Source organism: Periophthalmus magnuspinnatus, chromosome 10, assembly GCF_009829125.3.
Source record: "Periophthalmus magnuspinnatus isolate fPerMag1 chromosome 10, fPerMag1.2.pri, whole genome shotgun sequence".
Classification (NCBI taxonomy): domain Eukaryota; kingdom Metazoa; phylum Chordata; class Actinopteri; order Gobiiformes; family Gobiidae; genus Periophthalmus; species Periophthalmus magnuspinnatus.
The window spans coordinates 3,396,734-3,423,622 of NC_047135.1; the positions used below are offsets into that span (position 1 = coordinate 3,396,734).

The 26,889-nt window shown below is 38.6% G+C and overlaps 2 protein-coding genes across 3 annotated transcripts in view; both read right to left on the reverse strand.

Moving 5' to 3' along the window:
- Positions 1-1,114: 1,114 nt before the first annotated feature.
- On the reverse strand, positions 1,115-2,353 carry gpr151 (G protein-coupled receptor 151). Its single transcript, XM_033974544.1, has one exon. It carries the CDS (start codon positions 2,351-2,353, stop codon positions 1,115-1,117), a length of 1,239 nt encoding a protein of 412 aa, XP_033830435.1.
- A 3,780-nt stretch (positions 2,354-6,133) lies between these two features.
- LOC117377829 (serine/threonine-protein phosphatase 2A 55 kDa regulatory subunit B beta isoform) overlaps positions 6,134-26,889 on the reverse strand; it is a 178,073-nt gene continuing 157,317 nt past the window's right edge. Inside the window, exons 5-10 of one of the 2 annotated variants that reach the window (XM_033974331.2) lie at positions 25,096-25,273; positions 22,954-23,118; positions 12,971-13,140; positions 9,669-9,760; positions 8,651-8,774; positions 6,134-6,971 (exon numbers count right to left, since the gene is read on the reverse strand). In XM_033974331.2, the coding sequence (XP_033830222.1) occupies positions 6,816-6,971; positions 8,651-8,774; positions 9,669-9,760; positions 12,971-13,140; positions 22,954-23,118; positions 25,096-25,273 (885 nt within the window). In that variant the 3' untranslated portion in view covers positions 6,134-6,815. The remainder of the gene's footprint in view (positions 6,972-8,650; positions 8,775-9,668; positions 9,761-12,970; positions 13,141-22,953; positions 23,119-25,095; positions 25,274-26,889) is intronic. The other variant, XM_033974332.2, reaches the window with a different exon arrangement.

Below are 26,889 nucleotides of genomic sequence, written 5' to 3' on the forward strand. Positions count from 1 at the left end.
GAGCTACTTGAACATAAAGTACAAATCCTTTATAGCGGCTAATTTGGAGTCGAGTTCCATATTTGAAATTCTGACCACAAGTATCATAGCAACCAAAGAACCAATCAGGAGCGAGGCTGTTGAAGGTAACGCCCCTTTGCAATGCTGTCAATCAAACCTGTTGCTAACGCTAGTGGGCTTGGGGAAAGAAGGCGTCTGATTTGTCTGTTATTAATGTTCATATCTTGATTTATAAACAAACTAGCTACATAAAATCACCAGGATCATGTAGAGGGTTAATATGAACATTTAAGACCAAAATGATGAGTCTGACAGCAGCAGGTACAGAGAGAGGGGACACAGTTTTTCAATAGAAAGTGAATTGGAGCCAGAGTCGATAGAGCTGGAAGCACGTACATGATCACTTCCTGTTTGGAACGCGGCGGCTAGCAGGTTAGCTATGTCCATTTATATATATAGTCTATGGGTCAGACTCTTTGAACCCTGGTCCTAAAATTACAGATAACCTGCCTGTATTTCAGATTTTCACATAATAAATATATTTCAAATGTATATTCTCTTTAATCCAGAGAATGTTGCTCAATAACTGTGAGGTCCAGGAATCAAACCAGAGTTTATCTCAACCTTTATTGAAAAAATGTCCACTGAAAAACACCTAACACATCATATTTACAATAGTTCATGTTAAGTTAAATAAAATACCAAATATATGTGAACATTTTTAACAACAACGATTTCAAAATACAAGAAAGAAACTGACACTGCCCTTCACAAGACGCCATATTTACAGACTCATGAAGGATGGTCAGTTAGAATATGATACTTTTATTTTAAATGTGGTATTTCATGCATAAACTACTATAGTACTTGTATTTCACAAATGAGAAATATACAAAAGTTGAACCACTGTTTGACCTGCACAATAGTTTCATTTCTGGAGGAGTCTCTTGCAATTCGTTGACATTAGAAAACTCACAGTGAAAATACGGACTCAGAACAAACCTTCCAAAAACGCTGCTACATTAAATCCACAAAGTCACACGTGTAATATCAGCAACACAACTTTTCAAACGAGTCCGAAGTCTCATTAACTCACTGTAATTAAACAACACGTCTACTTGTTATCCTGATGCTCCCACGGGATGGGGTCGTTCTCCGCCGTCTGCGATCCGCCCTCTCTCTCGTGCCAAAACTGTTCCACGTCCGGCAGCACTATCCCTTCTTCCTCTTTCGCCTTTTTCTGATCAAACTGGTCTTGAGAAAGGCTTTGGCTCAAACTTCTGTCCCTCGAAGACTCAACTGACACCTCCGGTCTCGGGCTCGGGGATCGCAGGGAGGTGGGGTTGTGCGGTCCCGGTTTGGCTTTTGGCGGTGGTTGTTTTCTGAGGGTAAGGCGTCGCCACAGACCCCTGTAGCCCTCCCGGAATTCCTCAGACAACGACAAAACGATAAGAGGGTTCACCAGAGACATGGAGAAGGTGAGTAGTTGAGCTGAGATAATGAGCAGCAAAGGTGGAGATGGGAATAAGTGATTTTCGAGATGTTTTTCCGCGAGGTGTCTCTCCCAAATCCACACAACCCACTGGGGAAGCCATAAGATCGCCATCGCGACGGTCAGACTAAAAAGCATCAAAGTCAGCTTCCTCGACCTGATTTGGGTTCGGAGATTTTGCGTTTTGCTTGAACGTCGTTGGCATTGTCCGTACGCCTTCCAAAAGTACATCAACGCGACACTCAGAGGGGCGCAGTAGACGCTCAAGGGGTACGCTTTCACATAGACCGACATGAATTCTCTGGCTTCGGGGGGAACGATGAAGTTGCAACCGTTTTGGAGAACCGCGAACAGCCATTGCGGGATGGTGACGCAACAAGAAGACAACCAGATGAAGAAAAGCACCACTACAATGGAGCCCAGGTGGATACTGACTTGTTTGGTGGGATTGGAGACGTATCTGTAGCACGCTTTAGCCATAACGGCGACGGTGAAGCTTTTGGCTGCCATGCAAGTGTGGAGGAACCAGGCGGAGGTCTTGCACACGACCCTACCGAGAGTCCAGCTCGCTTTGGAGAAGGACGCCGCTTTGAACGGGACAGAAAACAGCAAAACCAGCCCGTCTGCGAACATCAGGTTGAAAATGAGGGAGTTGATGAGAGACAGTTTGCCCTTGTGCGCATTGGACAGAAGCACGAACATAGCCGTGAGGTTGCAAGCCACACCTAAAGCGCAGATGACGCCCAAAACGGAGGGGACGATGACGCGCAGGTCTTCGTGTGGACTGGAAGGCTGCCCGTTGAGGGACCACTTGTCGATGGAGGCGTTGGTCGTGGTGTTATAGTCCAAAGTAGGTTCCATTTTCTTCCAAAGTCCAACACAAAAGGGTGATATAGTTCGCAAAAGTGTGTCCAGAATTTGAAATCAGTGTCGAGAGCTGTTCCCGTGTCTGTCCTCCCAGAGACAGTGGGGTACAGGGATGAAAGCTGCCACTTATAAAGACTCGGCGTGATTGACAGCTCATGTCTCCAGCTGACAAACACTGCGTCGACTACAGCCTCGAGGGAGCCAATTAGAAAGTGAGAAAAATATTCCCATTAAAATGAGTGTGCGTATCTGTGAATGAAGTTAATAATTGGGGATTAGCGCAGAAACACAGCCTGAGATTCTCTAGTATGTCTCATAGATATAGGGTTTAACAGCAGATACATGCGTCTTATCTTATATCCTTAGACGTGGACAGTACTACCGAGGTTTTGTCTTGCAGTTTAATGAGCCGTTGTTTACTCCCATAGATCTCGTATAGTTTAAATCTTTTATAAGTTGTGAGCTGATTGTAAAATGCCATTCACAAATAAACAAGTGTGATGTGCAGCAGACTGGTCAAACACGGCTCTAGAAATGCGTTGCGCGTTGTCGATAAAAAACTCCAAAGATCTTGACACAATACATAATTATTTACTTATTTGCAGCATTTTTGCATTTAAAACTATAGAAAAATTATCATAAAGAGCAGAGGTGGAACGCAACAAAGTACACGTAGAACAGTGTGACGCTTAAGTAAAAATTCTAGGTATCTGGACTTTACTTAAGTACATTTTACAGTGGATATTTTTTATTTTTACTTCACTACACTTGAGAGCAGTATCTGTACTTTCCACTACACTACATTTTTTTAACCATATTGTGACAGTATTTTTATTATTGCTTGAGACCTGCCCTAAAGGCATTCATTCATTTTATTTTATTTATTTATTTATTTATTTATTATTAATTGTATTTATTTTATTTTTTTCTATGAATTTTTGTTTTTAATATTTTTTATTATTTATATTTTTATTATTATTATTATTATTTTTTTTATTATTATTATTTGTTTAGTTTAGTGTATTTATGTATTTATTTATCAAGCTCATGGTTTGAACAAAAACACAAAAAAATTAAATGGCTAAGAAAAAACTATTAATTGCACAAATCTTTATCAAAATCACCACATTTGAAGCTTTATAAGACTCAAAATATGCGTGAAATATGTTTACTTTTTACCCTTTAAGTACATTTTTTATAAGTACTTTAAAACTTTTACCCAAGTTGGTTTCTTCATGTGATATTTTTACTTTTACTTGAGTATTTTTTGCTCCAGTACTGCTCCAGTAGTGCTTTTACTTAAGATATTTATCCCTGCCTTGTACAATCTGTATTTGACCACCATCTGTGTCCAGTTACTGAATCACTTACAGTCTTTGTCCACATGAGGACGCTCTTGGCCTGTGTGCACCGCTCTGATAAAAACACAGAGAAAAGCAGAGACAGGATTTGAACTTGCACATCTTTATTGTTTTTTATTCAAAGTCCAGTGAGCGTAAAGACTGCATGGTAAGTCGTTTGCATCTCGATACATTCTCAGCTATAAAAGTTAGAAGTTAGAAGAGTCACAAAGGAGGTTGTTAAGAAGAATTGAATCACACAAAACAATTCCCTGATTTCACAGAGTTGGTTTTTAGACCTTCGTCGCCTTTTTGTTAAATGGGAGCAAAAAACACAAACTGAACAGGGGGCTCCCGGTGCTAAAACTGAACTTTGACCTGCTACTTTTCGGCATTAGACTCAAAACACAGGAAAACGTGAACAGGCACCGCAGCGTTTCAGACTGGCTCCATGTTTATAACCAGTCAACGGGAAGATTTATATTCACGGAGTTTTATCTTTTTATTGGACCACAGACGTCCCAAAGGCATCGCATACATATAAATAATAAAAAAACTGATTGTAGTTAGGATATTCGTTTCAATTTTACATAAATACTCAAAATAGTCAATTAAAATACTGGTAAAAGTGATGATATCCAGGCCTGTCACGGTAAATACTTGGCTATATCAACTTATCGGTCAGTATTTGGAAGCTGGACATCACATTTCGTGGCTCAATGTGAACAGTTTCTTCAGAAAAGTCTGGAGATTTGGGTGTTTTCTTGTAACACAATTACATTTGAGCTGTAAAAGGTTAATTGCTAATGAAGCTCAACATTAGCAGTTAACCTTCCCCCTCGTCGCCTGAGGCTTCGAAGCGAAATTTTCCATTAATTTTTCTCATACTTTCTGTAAAAATCATTGATAGCTTTGGTATTAATAATATTATATTGTTAGCAAAGCATTACATACATTTGTGGTGTTTTATAAAATGTAAAATCTTTTCTAACTAAGTCTAAGTCTGTGTGATCCCTCAGTTGTCCAGGTCTAATCCAAAGCAAAAGACGAGGTTTAAATCGGTCAACTGGACAAATTGTTGTAGGAGTGAAGACATTTCGCTGTTTCTTCAGTTCTGATCAGATTGCTGGTGGACCAACACTGGCGTGAGAGCCCTTCAGGACCCCAGTCTGCTGTACATCTCCATCTCAAAGACAGTGAGGTTCAGATCTTAGCCAGAGAAAAGAAATGGTTTGAGAGGGGAGTTAAAGAAGCTATTTTTTAGGAAAGACAATCCTTCCTTAAACAGGAATGGCTGCCTGAGACATCATCTCTCACCGATCTACAACCCAGAACAAAGAGAACAAGGGTCGTTAAAGGTTGGATAGGGTCGTTTCAGTGTCATTAGCTCCTCTTTCAGACAGATATAAGGCAGTGTCCAGCAGTAATTTGACTAGAACTGAAGGAGCAGCTTGAACGTGCAGCCAAACGTCTTCACTCCTACAACGATCTGTCCAGTTGACGGCTTTAATTTCATCTTTTGCTAAGTCTAAGTCTAAAAGTGCCTTCAAACTTCCTTCATTTATGGACAAATTGTACGTAGCATCTACTTTAAGCAAATTGAATCTGTTGGATTTTGTACAGTGACTGGTTTGTTTGTATTTTACCTTTTCTACAATAAAAAATAAATAAATAAAGTTGTTCGCTTGCTTGTTCAGGGCATGGATCTATTAAAATAACTGTACAGGGGATCTTAGAGCTGTCTCGAGTTGGATTAGTGGACACTCATGGGTACTACAACAAAAAAATCCCTCCTGCCCAGAAAGAGCGAAATGTGATCACAAACTGCTCACGTTCAAAGGTCAAATTTCGTGGCGATTTTTACCTATATTTACCGATTTTTACCTTTTTCTCTGCTCGGTATCAGTAACAGAAAGTCGTTTCAGTATTATCGTTCAATATATCGTTCTTCCAAGTTTATTATCGTGACAGGCCCATTGGAATCAACAACAAAACATCGTCTTTTGACCCACATGTAACAGCGTTTTTTTGTACTTTTGCACAGGTCTGTATATTACTTGCATAGTGCTTTGTTTGTATTGAAAACAGTGTGATTTTGACCCAACGCATGCAGCTAACGAGCTAATCTACCCTCCTGACTGAAGTATACGGAAAATCGCCATCTACCAAGTTATTAAGCACTATGCAAATAAGATATCAACTAACTACAGTATGGTATTGACATCAGCTGCTGTGTCCTCCTCTAACGTCGGACTACACCGCCCCAAAAGCGCTCCGTCTTCGTCTTCGTCTCCACTTCGAGCATTAAAAGCGGCGTGTCGTTTATCTTTTTCAACAAATAACGTAAGAAAATCGAACCGAAAACGCGAAATATGACTTTTGCCAATTGGAAACATTCGCTCTCCCTCCCTCCCGCCCCTTTACATGATCAACGTTAACCCCCAACATACCAAAAGAAGGCACCACAGCTTCTTAACGAACTTAAAAACATCAGTATTTTCAAATCAAATGGCCTTACGTGGCGTCTTTCATTCATATTACAACAAAGGGACACAACCATATTCCAAAAACAATCCTGTATTTTTTTCCTTTTTATCACAGGCAATTCCAAAACATTAACAGTCTCCTTTCTGATTTTTGGAGCAGCGAGTCTTTGTGCTGTCTTTGCCTCTGACACCGAGCGTGCAGAAGGGCAGATTGAACGGTAGGGGGCGCTGTTGCTACACGACGAACATCCACAGTCATGTAGGCTGTCTCTCTCTGTGTGTGCTATATTCCCACGCCGCCCGTTTAGAGTCAGGGTCCGAGTGGCTGCTACATCACACATTATCCATACAGCGAAACTCTTGCATAAAAGCTTTGAATTCACTTTTTCTTGGTTAAATAAATTAAAATTCCCCCAAAAAACTGATCCAGGCTTCACCAGTTTCAGTCTATGGATAATCCGATCCGAAAAAGTCCATTAGCCAAAACTTAACAACGCCGGGAAAAGCTGAAGGATTGTACATTTACGCTCCATCTTTTCCAATTATTTCCGAATGTGCTTTCCCCCCCCCCCCCGCAGTGTCCCAGTTCAAAGGTCAGGGGTCAGGGGTCAGCTTGGGCAGTTTGGCCGTTTAGTTGACCTTGTCTTGGAAGATGTAGAGGTTGTTCGTAGCCGCTACAGCGATGATGTTTTCGTGCGGGTGCCATGTTGTGTGGAGGATCTTTTTGCTGAAGTCTAAGCTGTCCACGCTGATCTCGTCTTTGCGCCGTTTCCCGCCTACGCACACCTGGAAAACGAGGAAACGTGTCAAAAATATTACTCAAAAATGGCCGTTGCACATCAGAAAATATAAAGGTTTTCAAGCGCCATCTTAACTGTGTGAAATAAGCTAAACTGTGTCGAGAAAAGAGCTAAATGCACATCCGTCTAGCTTCTTTTTTGTTATTAAAAAGGCTCATATTATATTTTCTGATCTGTTTTAATGTTTAATCATCACAAACAGACCTGGAGTTGTGTTTTTTGTTTCATTCACACATGTTTAACACACAAGCCCTGCAGATTTAGGCTGAGTTCTTCTCTCAAATTGAAAAAAAAAACACTTCGTTCCACCTTGTGATGTCATCATGTGGTAATACAGGAAGTGCTTCACTGTGTTTTTAAACTCCACACACCTTCATTTCTAGAATCATTTGGATCATTTCAGTCCTGGAATTGCCACTTATCTCGACTGAACTAAAGGTAAAACGTAGCTGTTAACTTAAAAACTACCACTTCATGACATCACAAGGTGGAACAGAGCGTTTTGAGCTTTGGAGATGTTACAGACTAATAATAAAGTGTGACTCAAACATGTGTGAATGAAACAAAACACAACTCCAGGTCTGTTTTTGATGAAATAACAGTATTAGAACATAACTTAAAGGTCATATATTACACAAAATTGACTCTATAATAACCTGCCATGTTTCTTTTTGATGTGATTTTCAAAGTAGAGCAAAACAAGCAATTACACAGACACAAAACACAACACAATATATGAATTATTGGACAATATACAAAGATACACAGGATATTATTGGAAAACAAAACTGTGGTAAATGTCTGTTTCACTTGTAGCGTACAGTTAAATTTGCATATGAACCATCACTTTTATCATGCTATCATTGTATTTATAATTAGCCCATATTTCATCGTACTTTTATGGGGAAATAAACGTTGTAAATATGTATATTCTTTCATATATATGTTGCTTAAAGTAACTTAAGAGAGTGTATGAAGGCTGCACTCTTACTAATATAAGAGAAGTACGACAAACACAGCTGAACCTACAATATCGAGGGCACAAGTACAACATTTGTTTATTTTCAGCTGGTTTATATATGGACACGCCTCATGTGAAACTGTTCAGATCAGAGAAAAGCATTTTAAGTTTAAAATAACTGGATTTAAAGGGGCTATATTACACAAAATGGACTCTATAAATCTGTTACCTCCTCAAAATCAGACCTGGAGTTGTGTTTTGTTTCATTCACACATGTTTGAGTCACACTGGTTTATTACTCAAAGCTCAAAACGCGCTGTTCCACCTTGTGATGTCATGAAGTGGTAGTTTTAAAGTTAACAGCTCCTTTTTACCTTTAGTTCAGTAGAGATAAGTGGCAATTCCTGAGCTGAAATGATCCAAATGATTCTAGAAATGAAGGTGTGTGGAGTTTAAAAACACAGCGGAGCACTTCCTGTATTACCACACGATGACATCACAAGGTGGAACAGAGTGTTTTCAGTTTGACAGAAGAACTTAGACTAAATATGCAGGGTTTGTGTGTTAAACGTGTGTGAATGAAGCAAACAACAAAACTCTGAGGTAGTAGTAAACGTGCATAAAATAAAACAATAAATCTATACTAAAACAAAATAAAACTAAATCAAAAAATTGTGTGTTGTGTATATCTCGGTTGTGCGTACCTTGCGAGGCTTCAGAATCGCTCTGGGTTTGCTGTTTTCCCTTGACGCTTCTAATGTGACGTCTCGCTTCGTGTTTCGGTCAAACATCCGGAAGAAGTTGTTGTAGGAGCCGGTCATTATAACACTGCACAGAGAAAACAGAGCACAGACGTGAAATTAATAATAAAATACACATCACACAGGGCGATTATACAGAAAGACAATAAGGAATGTGTTTTTGTAACTTTTGCCGTTATGATTTTTGTAAACTAGCATTATTTATGGGTTTCATACATAGACTGTATATATAAATGGGCATAGCTAACCTGCTAGCCGCCGAGTTCTAAATAGGAAGTGATCATGAGCGCACTTTCGACTCTGGCTCCGATTCACTTTCTATTGAAAAACTGTCCCCTCTCTCTGTACCTGCTGCTGTCAGACTCGTCATTTTGGTCTTAAATGTTCGTATTAACCCTCTACATGATCCGTTTTTTTTTTAATTTCACTATTGTGTCTATAAATCAAGATATGAACATTAATAACAGACAAATCAGGCGCCATCTTTCCTCAAGGTCGCTCCTGCTACCGTTAGCAACAGGTTTGATTGACAGCGTTGCTAAGCACTCGCTCCCTGCAAAACCGTCGGTGAGAGCAAGAAGGGGCGTTACCTCCAACAGCCTCGCTCTGGATTGGCTCTTTGGTTGCTATGATACTCGCGGTTGGAATTTTAAATGTGAAACTCGACGTTATAACTGCTAGCTCGATTAGCTTCTTTTGACTGGAGCTGAACGCCGTAGTTGACGTCGCACTCACTTAGTCCGACTTCTTTATCCAGTCTATCGTTTTACATGGCATTTAAGAACGAAACAAAATATTCAAGCGTCCTGAATGGTCAAAAGTCCTCAAAATGGCGGCCATAATTCGTAAATAGCATAACGTTTCTGGACATTTGTTTTGCTTGTGAGATTTGAGAAAACAGGGTGAATATAATTTAGCTAAACACTCAAATATAAAGTGATTTCAAAGTCACCGTCCTGACCTGTCTGATCCGTTCCAGACGCACTCAAACTTGTCAAAGATGCAGTCGTTTTCGTACAGGGAGCACAGTTTACCTCGCAGATAGTCATGAACCTGAAATGAAAATGAAAATAAAATTATTAACAGCAACATTATCGTCTAATTCTACACGTTCAACAACGCTTCGAACATGTTGTGGCGGATACATGTGTTATATATGTCTCACACACAAAAAAAGAGGTTTTATTGTGAAAGGGAAAGACAGGAAGTGGCACAGATTAGGCAGGTGTTATGTTACGGATTCTGTTGACGTCATTATTCTGTTAGAAGTTGTGATTAAAGCAGAGATCTAAACATCATGATAATCACTATATCACAATAATGGGCTGGTTTCAGTGTTTATAGTTTTATTTTAGGCATAATTAAGCAGTTATAATGACATACTGCTATAGTTAAAACCTCATGGGCACCTGTGGAATGATTTGTATTTACCTGGGGGTCCATTTAAGAGAAGAAGAGATCAGTGCAGCCTGGTACACGTGGGTTTTTCCTTAGTTTTGTTCATTTCTGTTGCTTTTTAACTTAAGCACAGTTCATTTTTGTAAATATTTATTATGTTTCCACGTTTGACCGCAGTGAATCTGAGTATATTTAGTTAAATCTGCCTCCTGCTTCAGACACATTGGCCAGATTTGGCAGGGTGAAAATGTGTGGACCTGATCATTCTTTGAACCATTAATATTAAATGGAAATGAACGATTTAATTATTTTTTACTTTTTGCTGCAAATCGATTTCACCTTTCAAAAACAAAACGAATGATACACAGATTATAAATATGAAAAAGCGAACATTTAAACTGTGGTTTTGATAATCACAATAAAATAAATTCACTGATTTTAGTATTTATTCACGTCAAGAGGGAACAAATAACCTGCTGCACTAATGTGAAGAGTGAAACAGATCGGACTGTCGTAAATAGACCAGGTCTGGATCAAATACTGCGGTTTTGATGCACTAAATGTCGCACAAAACGTCTCGCAAAACGTCATGCTAAATGTGATGCGGGTGAGAGTCAGTCAGTCTTGTCCTTGCACTGTTCTTGTTAAAGTTCATAACCGAGAACGTCACACAAATAGGTTTTAACCAAATTAACTCAGCATTTTCTTAGCAAATGTTTGAATTTCTTTCCATGTGCCATCTTCTGGTGAAATATAATATTGCTTGTACATGTTTATTTTACACTGGTGCACTGTCCTGACGGTCCAGAGGAAATTTGTACATGGACTGCAATTGGCCCCCGGGCTGGACTTTGGGTATGCCTGCCTCACATGAGCGACAGTTATACCCGGACATACCAAAAGAGGGCGCCACAGCTTCTTAACAAACTTAAAAACAACAGTATTTTCAAATCGAATGGTGTTATCTGGCTATGGAATATCTGTAAAAATGTATAATTAAGAAAGAAATGTCACCTAAAAACCTTCTAAATAAACATGTCTTACGATCCCACATTAGTTTTATAGTTTCTGTTCTTTCTCCGGCCTTTAAGTGCTTTGTAAGCCTCTCTCTCGTTTACTCTACTCCACTTCTCTAATCTCCGTGGCCTGCTGACCCGGGCTAATACAGGTGGAGGCTGGCAGCTCTGGAATCGGACACAGAATCCTCTCGAGGGCATCGCGCGGCCTTATCAACGCTGACCCCGCCCCAAGATGACGTCCGTGATCACACACTCTAGACGCGACCCCGGCGACCTCACGGTGGGAGGTCTTGGCCTTCCGCTCGGCAGTATCTATCTTCTCTCACAGACGCTGGGGTCAATAAGCTCTCCCGGGCTAATGGCTAAAGATGACACAGTTACAGATGGGCCGTGGGACAGGGAAATGGGATTATGTCGACTGATCGGGATGGATCAATACGGTTTGATCGGCTCCAGAGGTTTATCCATGAAGGATGTGAGCTGTTCTATAGACAGATTTAGTGTTAGTGCACAGACTGGCACACTTCTGCTTTAACAACGGTCTCCTAAAATATGGTCAAATTATGTTAATCAACCTCATGTTCTGGGTTTATTTTTAACACGTTCATTTGAGCAAAACAAAAATATACAAATAAAAACAGATGGAAAAAAACGATCGATTCAGCTCAAATCTTTATCAAAATCACCGCTCAAAATCTGCGTGAAATAATTTTTTTTTAACTCTTTAAGTACATTTATAAACAGGTGCTTTGATACTTTTACCTAAGTAGAATTTTTCAGGTGATACTTTTACTTGAGTATTTTTTTGTTCCATTTTTTTTTTTTTTTTACTGAGTTTTTTTTTTTTTTTTTACTTTAACTTGAGTATTTTTTTTGTTCCAGATTTGTATTTTTCCATTTTTTTTTTTTACTTTTTCTTGAGTATTTTTTGCTCCAGTTTTTTTTTTTACTTTACTTTTTGGTGATACTTTTACTTGAGTATTTTTGTGATATTTTACTTGAATATGTTTTACTTAAGTAACTAAACTGAGTATTTCTTCCTCCACTGCTGATATATACAGAGATATATTGTGATAAACGATAATACTGAAACTACCACATGACACAAAGCAGGATCGCCCCAGTAAAAGTCCTGAACTGCAGCAAATAAACAAAAATTAGCCATAGAAGTTATGTATGCTCCCCCCTACAGCTCAAGTCTTACCTTATCACATAAAAATTGCAAATACTGACCCCAAAAGATATTCCAGCTTTCATACACGGAACGATAAGTCGATATAGTGATTATCTTTGCTCCTAAACCCACAGGTTGACGGTGAGATTCCGGCTCCTACAGATGAATGCTGTGTCCTTGAGCAAGACACTTAACCACCTCGTGTGTGAATGGGGGAGTGTTTCATTGATGTAAAGTGATTTAAAGGTGGAAAAGCGCTACATAAAAAAACTAAACAAATGTGATTATCCGCCCAAGCTTGGACTAAAAATGTAAAAATGTCCTGATTAAAAAAAAAAAAAAAAAAAGTATCAAAAAACTATTATTATTATTATTGTTGATGTTTTCATGGTTGGTATGACTACGTCCACACGAGCAGACCGAGGGCCACGTAAGGAAAATGGTCGCTCTCAATGGGTTCGTTCATAAACTTCCTGTATTTATTACTTATCCAATTTACAAATATTACACATGTATTTCCATAGATGTAAAAAATATGGCTGTATAACTTCTCCTGATAAACTGACATTTTAAGACAGCTATACATTTAATTTGCCTTGTTGTCGGCCGCATAAAACGACACGGCGGGCCACATTTGACCCATGGGCCTTCAGTTTGCCATATGTGTTTTACCTGGTACGTTTCCACAGGTTTGTTCTCCATCTGGAGGTCCCACACTTTGACCGTGAGGTAGTCCCTTGTCATCAGGTATCGCCCGTTGTGGCTAAACTTCACGTCTGAGATGGATGAGATGATTTCGGAGAAGAACGACCGGGTTGAAGGATCCTCCGGCTCCTCAAAATCTACAAACGGAACAAACATACACAAAAAGATATTATTAAGGGGGAGATAAAATGCATAATTCAGCCAGTAGGAGGCAGTAGTGGACGGAGCAGTTTGTAATAATCACGGCTGTAGGGAAAAAAGCGGATTTTGTTTGGGTGGGAGTCATTTGCGAACAATATGAGGAACAACAATAGCGGAAAGAGGAGGGTGAGGAGTGTATGGGGGTGGAGGGGGGTGTCGACGCAGCTGTATCTCTTCGTCTTATTCTTCCTGCTCTGGGAGAGTGATGCATGCTGGGTAAATATTGGTTATGATTCGTATTGATTTTGGCAGCTGCTGATTTGTGTGCAGGCCAGAGCACCGGGGATAAGAGCCAGGCATTCCATCGTGAGCTGTCAAGTCACTATCGCTCCTCCTCCCGTCGCTCCTTCTCTCCTTTCCTTCTCCTCTTTTAGCCCATCCCTTTTTCAGTCTAATGCTAGCAAGTGGGAACAATCGCCAAATGTGTCTGCTTTTTGCCAAATAGCGGTTTTCAATTTTGTTTTTGTCGTTTTAAATCAGCCCTGTTGTGTTTTTGTCGCTCTGTATTTATAATCTCTGACACTCGTGGATCATTTTGTTACAATTTGCACATTTTAAATCACAATATTCATCTAAAACGACTTAATAATTCCACGTTACAAAATTTCTACGAGTATCACCAATTAAGAAAATAAAATTAGAGAAGGGAGTGCGTACGTCACAGTGGGCGTGTCACAGGTGGAGGTGAAACAGGGACTGATCAGCAAAATGGCATTAAAGATTATGAAAATGTGAATCACTTCAAATAGAACTTCAGAAGAGAAGAAATTACTAGAATATGGTTAAAAGTGCTGAAAAGTCTATTTTGCAGAATAGGTTTGATTTACACAAAGCAAAAAATAATATCATATCTTTTAAATGAAACTTAATCTGATCATTGGGGAGTTGAAATGACTGAATCTTGTTCTTGATTAAACTTAAAAAAAATAATAATAATAATAATAATAATAATAATTAAAAAATAAAAATAATAAAATAAAAATAATAAAATAAAAATAATAAAATAAAATAAATAATAAAATAAAATAAAATCAATTCAAATAAAATAAAATAAAATAAAATAATTGAATCTGCACAACTCTAGCCTCAAATATATTTTTCAACATTATGATATTATACCTGTTTCATTTCATTTAGTGGTAACATATTAGAATATATGTACAGAATCTCAAATATTTCTTACATTTTAACACAATATGCTAAAAAATATGTATTTATTTGATCTTAATCTTACATACAAAGGTAAAACAAAATAATAATTAGGAAGAAGGCGCCAGGGAAGACACTGAGGGACTGTGTGAATGTCTCTCGGCTGGACTGGGAACGCCTTGGAGCCCCACTGGAGGAGCTGGAGGAAGTGTCTAGGGTGAGGGAAGTGTCTGCTTAGACTGCTGCCCCACAACCTGGCCCCGGATAAGTGAAAGAAAACGGATGGATGGATGAGTTTTATTAAAATCTGAACAGTTATATTTGGGGATAATTGTATATTGTAATATCTAAAATGGCGTCTTGACTTGGGTCTTTCCTTCTTTCCGTCTTTCCTTCTTTCTTTACCCATTCGTAGCTTACTCCGCTCTGGCGAGTTCATGTGTGATGTGTCAATAGGGAGTCTAACGAGGGATGCAGAGGGAGAGATGAAAAATAGAAGGCTGAGGACCAGGATAAGAAAAACAAATCAATGTCAAAATGCCGAGCCCATTTGAGCCCAGCTGGATTTGTGTGTGTGAGAGAGTACACCTCCTCCCGTCCCACTTACAGGGAGCATAATGGGGACCCTGGGGAGCTGACGGAGGGGCGCACACTCGGGTCCTGTTGCCTTGTGTTTTGGTGATCCCCTCCAAATCCATCTATCCGCCCCAGTATTCCCCAGCAATACTCCTGATTTATTCATGTCCACTGCTCTGACGATGGGACGGTAACGATAGAGCTGTGGTTGTTTTTGTGTGGGAGGGTTTGGAGGAGAGGACATTTGAGACATGAATTTTAAAAAAAGAAACAGGAAATATATTGAAAAATTGATAATATGGCTTGTTTAGATATGGAAAGTGATATAAATAGCATAAAAACGAATAAAACTAGAACAAAAACAGCAAAAAAATAACAAAAATTGAACAAAACTGGCCCATAAGCTTTAAAACAAGGGGATAATAAATGCATAATTTATTTCCACACCTTTCCAAATGATTTTATTTTTTTAATTCACATTTGTGCAGATTCTGATGGGTTGCCGTGGTAACCCGTCATCATTGGGATAATCCAAAAACGAGATAGAATTTTTTTGCTAATATAGTCAAATGTGTAGTTAGCCATGAATTTGTGGTAGTAGTATTAATAAAAACAATAGTAAAAGTAGCAATACTTGTTCACAGTGACACAAGAAAAATCAAGCAAATAAAACTAGAGGAGTAAAGCTGTAATGATAAAGTATTTAAGAGGGCTAAACCAGGACTAAACCAGGACTAAACCAGGACTAAACCAGGACTAAACCAGGACTAAACCAGGACTAAACCAGGACTAAACCAGGACTAACCAGGGCTAAGCCAGGACTAAACCAGGTCTAAACCAGGACTAAACAAGGGCTAAACCAGGACTAACCCAGGATTAAACCGGAACTAAACCAGGACTAAACTAGGACTACACCAGGACTAAACCAGGACTAAACTAGGACTTAACCAGGACTAAACACGGACTAAACCAGGACTAAACCAAGACTAAACCAGGGCTAAAGCGGAACTAAACCAGGGCTAAAGCGGAACTAAACCAGGACTTAACCAGGACTGAACCAGGACTAAACATGGACTAAACCGGGACTAAACCAGGACTAAACATGGACTAAACCAGGATTGAACCAAGACTGAACCAGGGCTAAACCAGAACTAAACATGCACTAAACCAGGACTAAGCCAGGACTAAACTAGGACTAAACAAGGACTAAACCAGGACTAAACTAGGACTAAAGCAGAACTAAACCAGGATTGAACCGGGACTGAACCAGGATTAAACTAGGACTAAACAAGGTCTAAACCAGGTCTAAACCCAGACTAAACCAGGGCTAAACCAGGATGAAACCAGGACTAAATTTGTTGTATTGTGATTTTATTGTCTTTCTTATTCTGTAAAGCACTTTGAATTACCTTGTGTACCAATTGTGCTGTACAAATAAACTTGCCTTGCCACTGTCTTAATGAAGTAGTAGTAGTAGTAGTAGAAGTAGTATTGCATAGTATTGTCAGTGGCCGCAGCAGTATACAGTAGTGGCTTGTTACTTTTAGTACATTTAACACTGTTGCAGTAGTAGTACCAGGAGAAGTAGTGATACACATGCATTCATGGATTCCTGTTATAGACGCCATTTTGAGGACTTTTCACTATTCAAAAGATATATTTAGTCTTGAATATGAAATCGCCATGGCAGCAGCACTAATTTATGGTCATTTTGAGACTTATGGACATGTAAGACAAACACGGCGGTGAGGATGATGTTCTTGTATTGTTTCTCCGGTTGTGTGGGAGGTAGCTGGGGTTTTGGGGAGGGGAGGATGGAAGAGGTGCTGCGCGCGTGGGAGGAGGGCACTACATAGCTCACGGCTGTGTACAAGTGCATGCTGGGAAACAGTAGATCAGTATTAGCCGAGCTGTCCTGAGGCTAACGAGGACACCTGCCTGCTGTGAGGGCTCCTGGCTAACACCTGTCAAAGAATGCAACTGTTCAACGCCAGAACCGGAGTATTTTTAGCCAACAAATATTGAGAATAAAATTTAAAATACTGAAATATGGAGCTTTCATCCACAGGAAATAGCGAAGGGTTTTTAAAAGACGTTATCCACCATTTCTTTAAAAGGATTCTGTATCGATTCAGACGAGACGATAATGGAAATTTTCATTCACTTGACTGTGCTTCCTAAAAGTGATTACTCCATATTTCCACGAATATGGTTTAGAGTCACTTTCAAGCTAAATATCAACAATCAATTCATTGATTTTAATTCAATCTTCAATCGTTTTTTCATTTAAAGGTCAGACACTTTCACTTTTGATCAGTTTCGTCTCTTCACATGTGAGCTTTTATGCAAAAACAACCAAACTCTGTAGCGAAAGATGTTTTAATAGCTAACTGCTACGTTCCAAACAGGAAGTGATCATGTGCGCACTTCCGGCTTCATTGACTCTGGCTCCAATTCACTTTCTATTGAAAAACTGTGTCCTCTCTCTGTACCTGCTGCTGTCGCACTCGTCATTTTGGTCTTAAAAATTTGTATTAACCCGCTCTACATGATCTTGTTTTTTTTTTGTTTTTTTTTTCAGTTATTTTGAGGGTTTTTTTATTATTATTATTAATTTTTTATTATTTTTTTATTAATTTTGATTGTGATTTTTTTTATTTTTTTTATTTTGAGGTTTTTTGTTTTAGTTTATTTTCTTTATTATTATAATTTATTAATTTTTTTATGAACCCACTCTACATGATCTTGTTTTTTTTTTTTTTTTTTTTGCTATTTTGAGGGTTTTTAAAAATTATTATTATTATTATTATTATTATTATTATTATTATTATTATTATTATTATTATTATTATTATTATCTGCTGCCATCCTCGGTGAAATATAATATTGCTTGTAAATGTGTATTTTACATTGGTCAACAGTGCAACGGGCTACACATAATTATTTTTATTCCAGAGGCTGCGGGCCAGTGGAAATTTGTACACGGGCCGCAATGTGCCCCCGGGCCGGACTTTGGGTATGCCTGCCTTATACGATGGTGCCATGGTTCACTTTGCTTTACTTTTCTGTTAAGATAAACGCAAATACATCTATGAAAAATATCAAAAAAAAAAAAAAAAAAAAGCTAATATAATGTGTCTATTGTGAATAAACTGTCATTTTGCGATTAGAGTCTCAGTATAAGAACGACAAGGACATCACTGTGTTAATGGACTTTGTGATCCATTATACAGGAAAACATTAACATAGAAAAAGATCTGGTGCTTGAAGCAAGTCACATTTCAGATCTTAAAGTGGTTATTAGCATATCACATAGGCGCTTTATTATGTAGGAATAATTGCCGCATGAAAAATGGTAGTGGGCTTTGTTTCCAGTTTAGCGCCTTTAGACAATGGAGAAAAGGATGGGCGCAGAGATGACATCATTACAAAGAGATAAGTCACGCTTTCCCTGACAACGAGATTATGTGTATGAAGACGCCATCACGTGTGAAACAGCCAGTGAAATTCAGTTTGAGAGTCTCCCTCCTCCAGTGGCTCAGTTTGTAGAGCGTTTGCCCACTTATGTGAAGGTTGGTGGTCCGAATCACACTCTCGATATGAAGATTACAGGTTGGCAGTGCGATTCCAGCTCCCACAGATGAATGCTGTTGTTGCGTCCTTGGGCAAGACACTTAACCACCACGTCCCAAGTGTTTGCGCACTCTGGGCATATGAATGTGTATGTATATATAAAAATTTGACCGTTTAAATTTAAATGTTCACAGCTAGCTTTCGAAACAAAAACGAACCTAACAAGTTTTAAGTTTAAGCTAGTTTGGTAAAGAACTTTAGCTTGTTATAGCTCTCCAGGGGTTTGAACACTTTAAGGACTGAGCACATTATACTTTTTTTTCGTTTTTTTAGCGCTAAAAATCATGTTATAGGAAGTATCAGCATGTACTTTTGCCTTTTTCTCACACAACTTCCTCTATTTGACAAATCCATCCTCATTTTTCCTTTGACGCGTCGAATAACTGACTGGGAAAATCTCGGCGGCACCTGCGCTCTGATTGGTCGTCTTCAAGGGATGACGTAAGCACATTACCGTAATGAAAGTAACATACCGTAAATTTCGGACTATAGAGCGCACCTTAATATAAGCCGCACCAGCTAAATTTGAAAAGAAAATCAATTTTGTGCATATATAAGCCGCACCTGAATATAAGCCGCAGGTTTTCATATCGTAACATGAGATATTTACACAGAAAGACGGTACACGGACACGCTTTTTTTTAAACTGTGCCTGAAAATTGGCACCAACACGACATCAACACGGGATGAACACACCTGCAGGTTTGGAAAATAAAGCTGTACCAACACGAGCCATCTGCTTCTATTTCCTCTGAAAGATTTTGTCGTCTTTTTACATCGATCAAGTTCGATTCACTGATGCCAAGCTTACGTGCAGTGGCTCTATTTCCTTCTCTGTTGGTCAAATTTACATGCAGTGGCTCTATTTCCTTCTTCATCTTAAAAACTGCATCATATCCATTTCTTCGTGTGTTTTCCATGACGAGGCTGTGGCACGATGCGCAAAATGACTATTCAAAACTCATCAAAACTAGTGTATCCTTCAGAGCATAATCTTTCTCCATGTCTGTCTCACTTCTACGTTTACAGCTAGAGAGCGCCCCCCGGTGGCCGTCATCCAGTAAAATTCTATAAATAAGCCGCACTGTTGTACAAGGCCGCATGGTTCAAAGTGTGCGGGAAAAGTTGCGGCTTATAGTCCGAGGTTTACGGTATTTTAAGAGCCCCATGTCTCTGCTTTAAGATGCCGTTTGAATTTACATGAAGCACAATTGGTTGAGGAGTTGTGGTAATGGAAAGTCTGCAACCGCGAGTCTATCGGCGACAATAGCATCCGACCGTTATAGAATTAAGTGATGTAGGATTGTAACTGTTGCCATAGCGATTCAAAACAAAAATATATCTCAAAGTGTCTCATGACTCAGTGTCGTATTGAATCGAGTGTTGTCTTTTCCAACTGATCAATTTACAGCTTCATAATTTTCAATGCGAGAAATACCTGACCCAAACCCTGATCCTCGCCTTTCCAACGGAGCGGACGGCTGATGACCAGGACGAAAAACTAAAGAGATCGAGATTATTTGGTTAATCACTAATCATGATTATTCCATGCATAATATAATCATGGAACTAAAAACAATTATTTCCCATGACAATTGTTTAGAAGCAAAATTAATTTCAATAGCTCGCTGCATCTCAAAGCTAAACGTCACTTTATTAAACTCGGAAAATATAAAATAAACAACCTATTAAAATTGTGTTGTTTTGATATTTATTATGTTAAAGAAGCTATTTTTGTGAGGAAAAAACAATCCTTCCATAAACATAATCTCTCCCCTATCTATAAATCCATCTTCAGACCCAAAGCAAACAAAAAAACAAAGAGAACAGTCAGAAGGCCATTAAAGGGTAAATATGGCCGTTTCAGTGCAGTTAGCTCCTCCCGTTAGACAGATAGTGCCCGGCAGTAATCTGACCAGAACTGAAGAAGCGACCAAACGTCTTCACTCCTACAACAATTTCAGCTTTTGCTAATATGTATTATGCCTCAAAATTAGCATTAGCATTAGCATTGGGACACAAACATGTCTCTTTCTAAACACAGAAGTGTCCCCCAGTGAAATATTCATTTTATCTGTGAAGCTTTTAACATGTTTTTAGTGACACCCACTTGCAGCTCTCTGTCCACTGCCTGACCCTAACCCACTAACCTCTGACCTCTGACCCCTAACCCACCCGCAGCTCTCTATCCACTGCTTCATCTTTAAATATTTATTCATTTTAGCGTAACGTCAGAGATAAAACTGGACAGGAAGTAGTGACGCTAACTGTGCGGTTGAGCCAATTCATTCTAATTCTCTAAAAAAAAAAAAACACAACCACAAACTACAACTCGAGGTATGTTAATGTATGAGACGCTGCTAATGAAACGAAATGAGGGATTACAGTGTTGCTACGGTTACGGCGTCAGTAAACGTGAATAATTGTTAAATCAAACCGTTAAAACCGTCTTTGCGCTTTTCGATCCAATCATGTCCCTGTACATAAAACTCTCATGTGAAATTCAACAGGCCTTTAGCCCACGGCATCGATACGTCGCGGCAAAAGAGCGACGTTACTGGACGCCGCCGTTGTGTTTAAAGCATTGATTTTTACGCAGAAAATGCCAGTGTTTTCATTATTGCACGTGACGTTAAGCTTATAAGACCAGCCCATCCGCTGTTAACGACAAAGTGAGATTTATTGACGGACTATCTGTCTTTGTCTATCGAGCTGGGGGAGGGGCAGCGTGTAAAAGGCATGTGCTCCGAACTATTCTGGTGATAAAAAGACGGAACTCGAGGCGAACCGTAAATCCATAGTTTTATATTTGAAACGACAGGTTTGTTAAGTCAGCTACATTTCAGTTTCACTAAAAACAAAGAACTACAGAGCACGTCTTTGCCTCTAAAATAACCTGCCACGTTTCATCAACAAAACAAAATAAAATGGTTTCTGTTTGATGTGATTTTCAAACCAGAGCAAAACAAGCAATTACACAGATGCAAAACACAACGCAATATGAGAATTATTGGAGAATATACAAAAATACACAGGATATTATTAGAAAAAACTGTGGTAAATGTCTGTTTCACTTGTAGCGTACAGTTAAATTTGCATATGGACCATCACTTTTATCATGCTATCATTATAATTAGCCCATGTATTCTTCTTCTTCCTCTTCTTCTTATTATTATTGTATTTATGATTTATATTTTTTTATATTTATTGTTTGATGCTTTTCTTATTCATCTATTCACTCAAGGCTTGTGTGATTTTATTATTTATTTTTGTTATTATTATTATTTTTTTAATTATTATTATTATTTTATTATTAATATTATTTTATTATTATTATTTTTACTATTATTTTATGTATTTATTTATTTTTCAAGTTTTAGTTCTTGTTATATAAAAATGAAAAAGGTGTGTATGCATTTATTGTTTAAATGACAGTATAATATTTGTTCCCACATCAATAAAAATATGAAAAATAATTAGCCCATATTTCATTGTACTTTTATGAGTAAATAAACATTGTAAATATGTATATTCTTTCATATATGTTGCTTAAAGTAACTTAAGCGAGAGTATGAAGGCTGCACTCTTACTGATATAAGAGAAGTACGACAAACACAGCTGAACCTACAATATCGAGGGCACAAGTACAACATTTGTTTATTTTCAGCTGGTTTATATATGGACACGCCTCATGTGAAACTGTTCAGATCAGAGAGAAGCATTTAAGTTTAAAATAACTGGATTTAAAGGGGCTATATTACACAAAATGGACTCTATAAATCTATTACCTCCTCAAAATCAGACCTGGAGTTGTGTTTTGTTTCATTCACACATGTTTGAGTCACACTTTATTATTAGTCTGTAACATCTCCAAAGCTCAAAATGCTCTGTTCCACCTTGTGATGTCATGAAGTGGTAGTTTTCAAGTTAACAGCTACGTTTTTTTTACCTTTAGTTCTGTAGAAATTGTCAATTCCAGGTCTGAAATCATCCAAATGATTCTAGAAATGAAGGTGTGTGGAGTTTAAAAACACAGCGAAGCACTTCCTGTATTGCCACATGATGACATCACAAGGTGGAACAGAGTGGGTTTTTTTCAGTTTGAGAGAAGAACTCAGCTTAAACATGCAGGGTTTGTGTGTTAAACGTGTGAATTAAACAAAAAAACACAACTCCAGGTCTGTTTGCGATAAGAAAACAACATTATAGTGGATCAGAAAATGGCGTTACACCGGCCCTTTAAGAGTCACGTGAGGCTCGTTCTGCTTTCTGATTGGACGACAGCTTGAGAACAAAACTCCAGTATGTAAATTCTCAAAAATGATCATAAGACAATTGTTTACCAGCACAAAAAAGGTAAATAAACACAATATTAAAAGCATTATTCTTACATTTGCAGTGTTTGTCGCAGAGCGCGGCCTGCCTCATGTCGCACAGTCGTATGGAGCCTTTGCTGCTGCTGTAGGCGAAGGTGTGGCACTGCTGCGGGTGGAACTCTGCCGACGTGATCACCTCCGTCAGCTCCTCCATGTTGGCCGGTTTGATGTCCACGATGTCTGAGGGATGTCCACTAAGGAACCATTACATTTCAGCTTTACTGGGTTTTGAGCCCGTGAATGGGCAATGGAAATATAAGTCACATGGTTTTGAACGGCGCGAGCTATAAATAAACGTGGACTTACAGGGGACGCCGCGCGATCAGTCATGTGCGCTCTTTTACGGCTCGAGGTGGAGCTGCAGTTTTTGATGGATTTCATGGAGGAACAGTGAGACGTTTCACTTCAACTGCCCTTGTGAGTTATTATTCCAAGTGTCTCAGGAATCGCTACATAGACGGTGCATATAAATGGACATAGCTAACACGCTAGCCATAGTGTTCCATTGACTCTGGCTCCAATTCACTTTCTATTGAAAAACTGTGTCCCCTCTCTCTGTAACTGTTGTAAACCTTGTCTTTTTGGTCTTAAATGTTCGTATTAACCCGCTCTACATGATCCTGGCATTTTTATTTCGCTATTCTGTTCGTAAACCAAGATGTGAACATTAATAACAGACAAATCAGGCGACTTTTTTTGTTGCTAAGCTCCGCTGGTTTAGCAGAGAGCGAGCGGTGTCGGCGTTACGTTCAACGGCCTCACTCCCGGTTGGCTCTTTGGTTGCTATGATACGCGAGGTTGAAATTCCAAATATGGAAGTTCCAAATTTGCCGCTATAAAGGATTTGTACTTTATGTTGAAGTAGCTCAGTGGGAGAGGAGTTTCATGTTGTGTTTGTGGACACATTATGAGGTGATGAAACTCTGAAAGACGTGCATCGCTAAGTTTTATGTAGAGGGTTTCAAGTTAAAAATTTAAAAAGTGCATTCGTATTAACCCGCTCTACGTGATCCTGACGTTTTGATTTTGTCATTTTGTCCGTAAATCAAGATATGAACATTAAAAACAGACAAATCAGGCGCCTTCTTTCCCTGAGGTTGCTCCTGCTACCGTTAGCAACAGGTTTGATTGACAGCGTTGCTAAGCACTCGCTCCCTGCTAAACCAGCGTTGCTAAGCAGGAAGGGGCGTTACCTTCAACAGCCTCGCTCTGGATTGGCTCTTTGGTTGCTGTGATACTCGTGGTCGGAATTCGGCTGCAGAGTTAGTCACACTCACTTAGTCCACGTCTTTATACAGTCTATGAATCGCTAAAATACAAGACACACCTCAGATATTTTTAAAAAGATCTAATTAACAAAGTCTTTAGAGGTGGCGGGGCGACAGTGGCTCAGTTGGTCGAGTGTTGGTCCACAGATCCAAAGGTTCAGTGGTTCAGGTTCAGTAGTTGTGAAGTAAAAGAGTCCAGAGTGGAATAAAGAGAATAATAATTACTGTGATAATATTTCTAAATACACGACCAGTCAAGAGTTTGGACACATCCTCTCATTCAATGTATTTTTTTTCTTTATTTTTACTATTTTCTACATTTTATTTACACACAGAAGACATTAAATATATAATATAAGTAAGATATATGGAACTATGCAGCAAAGAAATTTATTTTATATTCAAATCCTCAAAATGGACGACATTTCTTTGTTTGGAAAATATTTAGCAGAGTTTAAAATGAAAAAAAAAACAAAAAACAAAAAAACAAAACATTGAATGAGTGGGTTTTACTTCATTGCTATTGAACCTGAACTTTCTTCATTTTAACCTCCATTAAATATTTTCTGAACAAAGCAAATGGCGGCGACTTTGAGGATTTGAATATATAATATATTTAGAAAAGTTATTTACCTTTTCTTTGCTACATATTTCCATGTCTTACTTCATATATTTGATGACTTTTGTTATATAAAATGTAGAAAATAGTAAAAATAAATAAATAAAAAAAAAACATTGAATGAGAAGGTGTGCGCAAACTTTTGACTGGTAATATATAATTTTCATTTTATCAATTTGAACCAATAAATAAATGTAATTCTCATCTGCCGACCCAAACCCAGACGTCTCTCTTCGTAAAAACACGCGGCTGTAACGGTTTTGAGGATACTGAAACTTCTGTCTGTGATCTCCAGGTTCCACAGGTTCACCCGGAGGTCGTCGGTGGAGATGAAGGTCTGGAGGTCGGAGTTCACAGAGATGGAGTTGATGTGGTAAGTGTGAGCGTTACTGAACACGCGGCGAGCTGTAGCCTCCACCATCAGATCCATCGGCTGCAACACCGGCACCTGGAAGACAAAAGTTAACGTGTGAGCGGGTCTGGCAAATTTACATAAACGTTGGATCGCAGTGTGACTCTGAAGTGCTGTGTGTTTGTAATTTGTTTTCTCCCTGACAAAACCCACAATGTCGATGAAACGTTCTGCACCGACAAAGACGCCTATGAAGGTTTGAACTTTGAGAGAGTTTAAACGAGAGAGAAATGTGAGAAAATGTTAACGCCTGTGTGAGAAAAGTGTATAAAGTGTGTGGTGAGGGGTTTTACAGACAAAAACATAGAGAATAATTGTAAAAAAATAAAGCTGACTATCGTGAATTTTGCCTGTTGTGGGTTATTTTTAGAACATAACCCTTGAAATCATGTTTACCGTGTTTGCCATTAATGCCCAGCTGTAGTTAAGTAGCATATTTTTTTTTAACTCTGACGTCTTTCCTTTGCACTTTTTTGCATTAAATCATCTCTTTTCACTTTCGCTCCTACTATTTTCTCTCTCTGTTTAACTTCCAGGTGACTCACAAAAGGTACATTATTTTCTTCAAATAAAAGATGTATAAAATGTATGAAATAAAGACAGCAATATTTTAACACATCTTGATAATTTGAACAAATATAGAAGAATCTCTATCTCTCTTTCAATCTGACTTCTGATATCATGAATACAAATATACTGACCTATTACCATCAGTTACACTTTTTCCACGGGAATATTAATAATAAAAAATGAAACTGCATTAATATGAACATGTTTCAATAGTTAGTTCTTGTATCTATAATTGTTCATAATCATATGTAGGCCGATATGTTCAACGAGGGATGTCAAGACTGAATCGTCATGGTGACATTTTTATATAAAGCTTTTCCACCTTCAAGTCACTCAAAGCGCTTTACGTCAAGGAACGACACACACACACACCCCCACACACACCCCTTCACACACACGTACACACTCACACACATTCATACTACACAGACACTGAGGTGGGAACGAAAGAAAATATAGAACACCACTTTTGTTTTGTTATGTGTCAATATTCGTTAAATCGGGGGTGTTCAAACTATGGCCCGGGTCCCCAAATGTGGCCTAATTGATCATAATCAGTACGTTTATACGGCAAATTTGAGTAATCCTGTCAATATAATCTAAATAAGATCACATTGCATTGTCAAACAAACCTAATAATAGTATTTCAAGCCTTATTTACAGTATGTTAAATGCACCATCTGAATTATCCTACCTGTGTCTGTGGCCCTCTGCGTTTAATATTTTTCAAGATATGGCCCTCGGTGAAAAGAATTTGGGCACCCCTGCGTTAAATCATTTCTTCTCACAACATTTGATATCAATATGTTCAAATACATAAAAAAGAACGACTGAAATGAAAAAAACAATGTGGTCATTATGGCTAGAGACCACGGACTGTATAAAGAAGTGACTAAGTGAGTGAAACGTCACCTCCAGTCAAATGAAGCTCATCGAGGCTAGCAGTTATAGCGGCTAATTTGGCGCCAAGTTTCATATTTGTAATTCTGACCGTGAGTATCATAGCAACCAAAGAGCCAATCAGGAGCGAGGCTGTTGAAGGTAACGCCTCTTTCCGTTGCACCGCTGGTTTAGCACAGAGT

Coding starts and splice junctions, on each gene's coding strand:
- gpr151 (XM_033974544.1), bottom strand. CDS start 2,353: ATGGAACCTACTTTGGACTATAACACCACGACCAACGCCTCCATCGAC.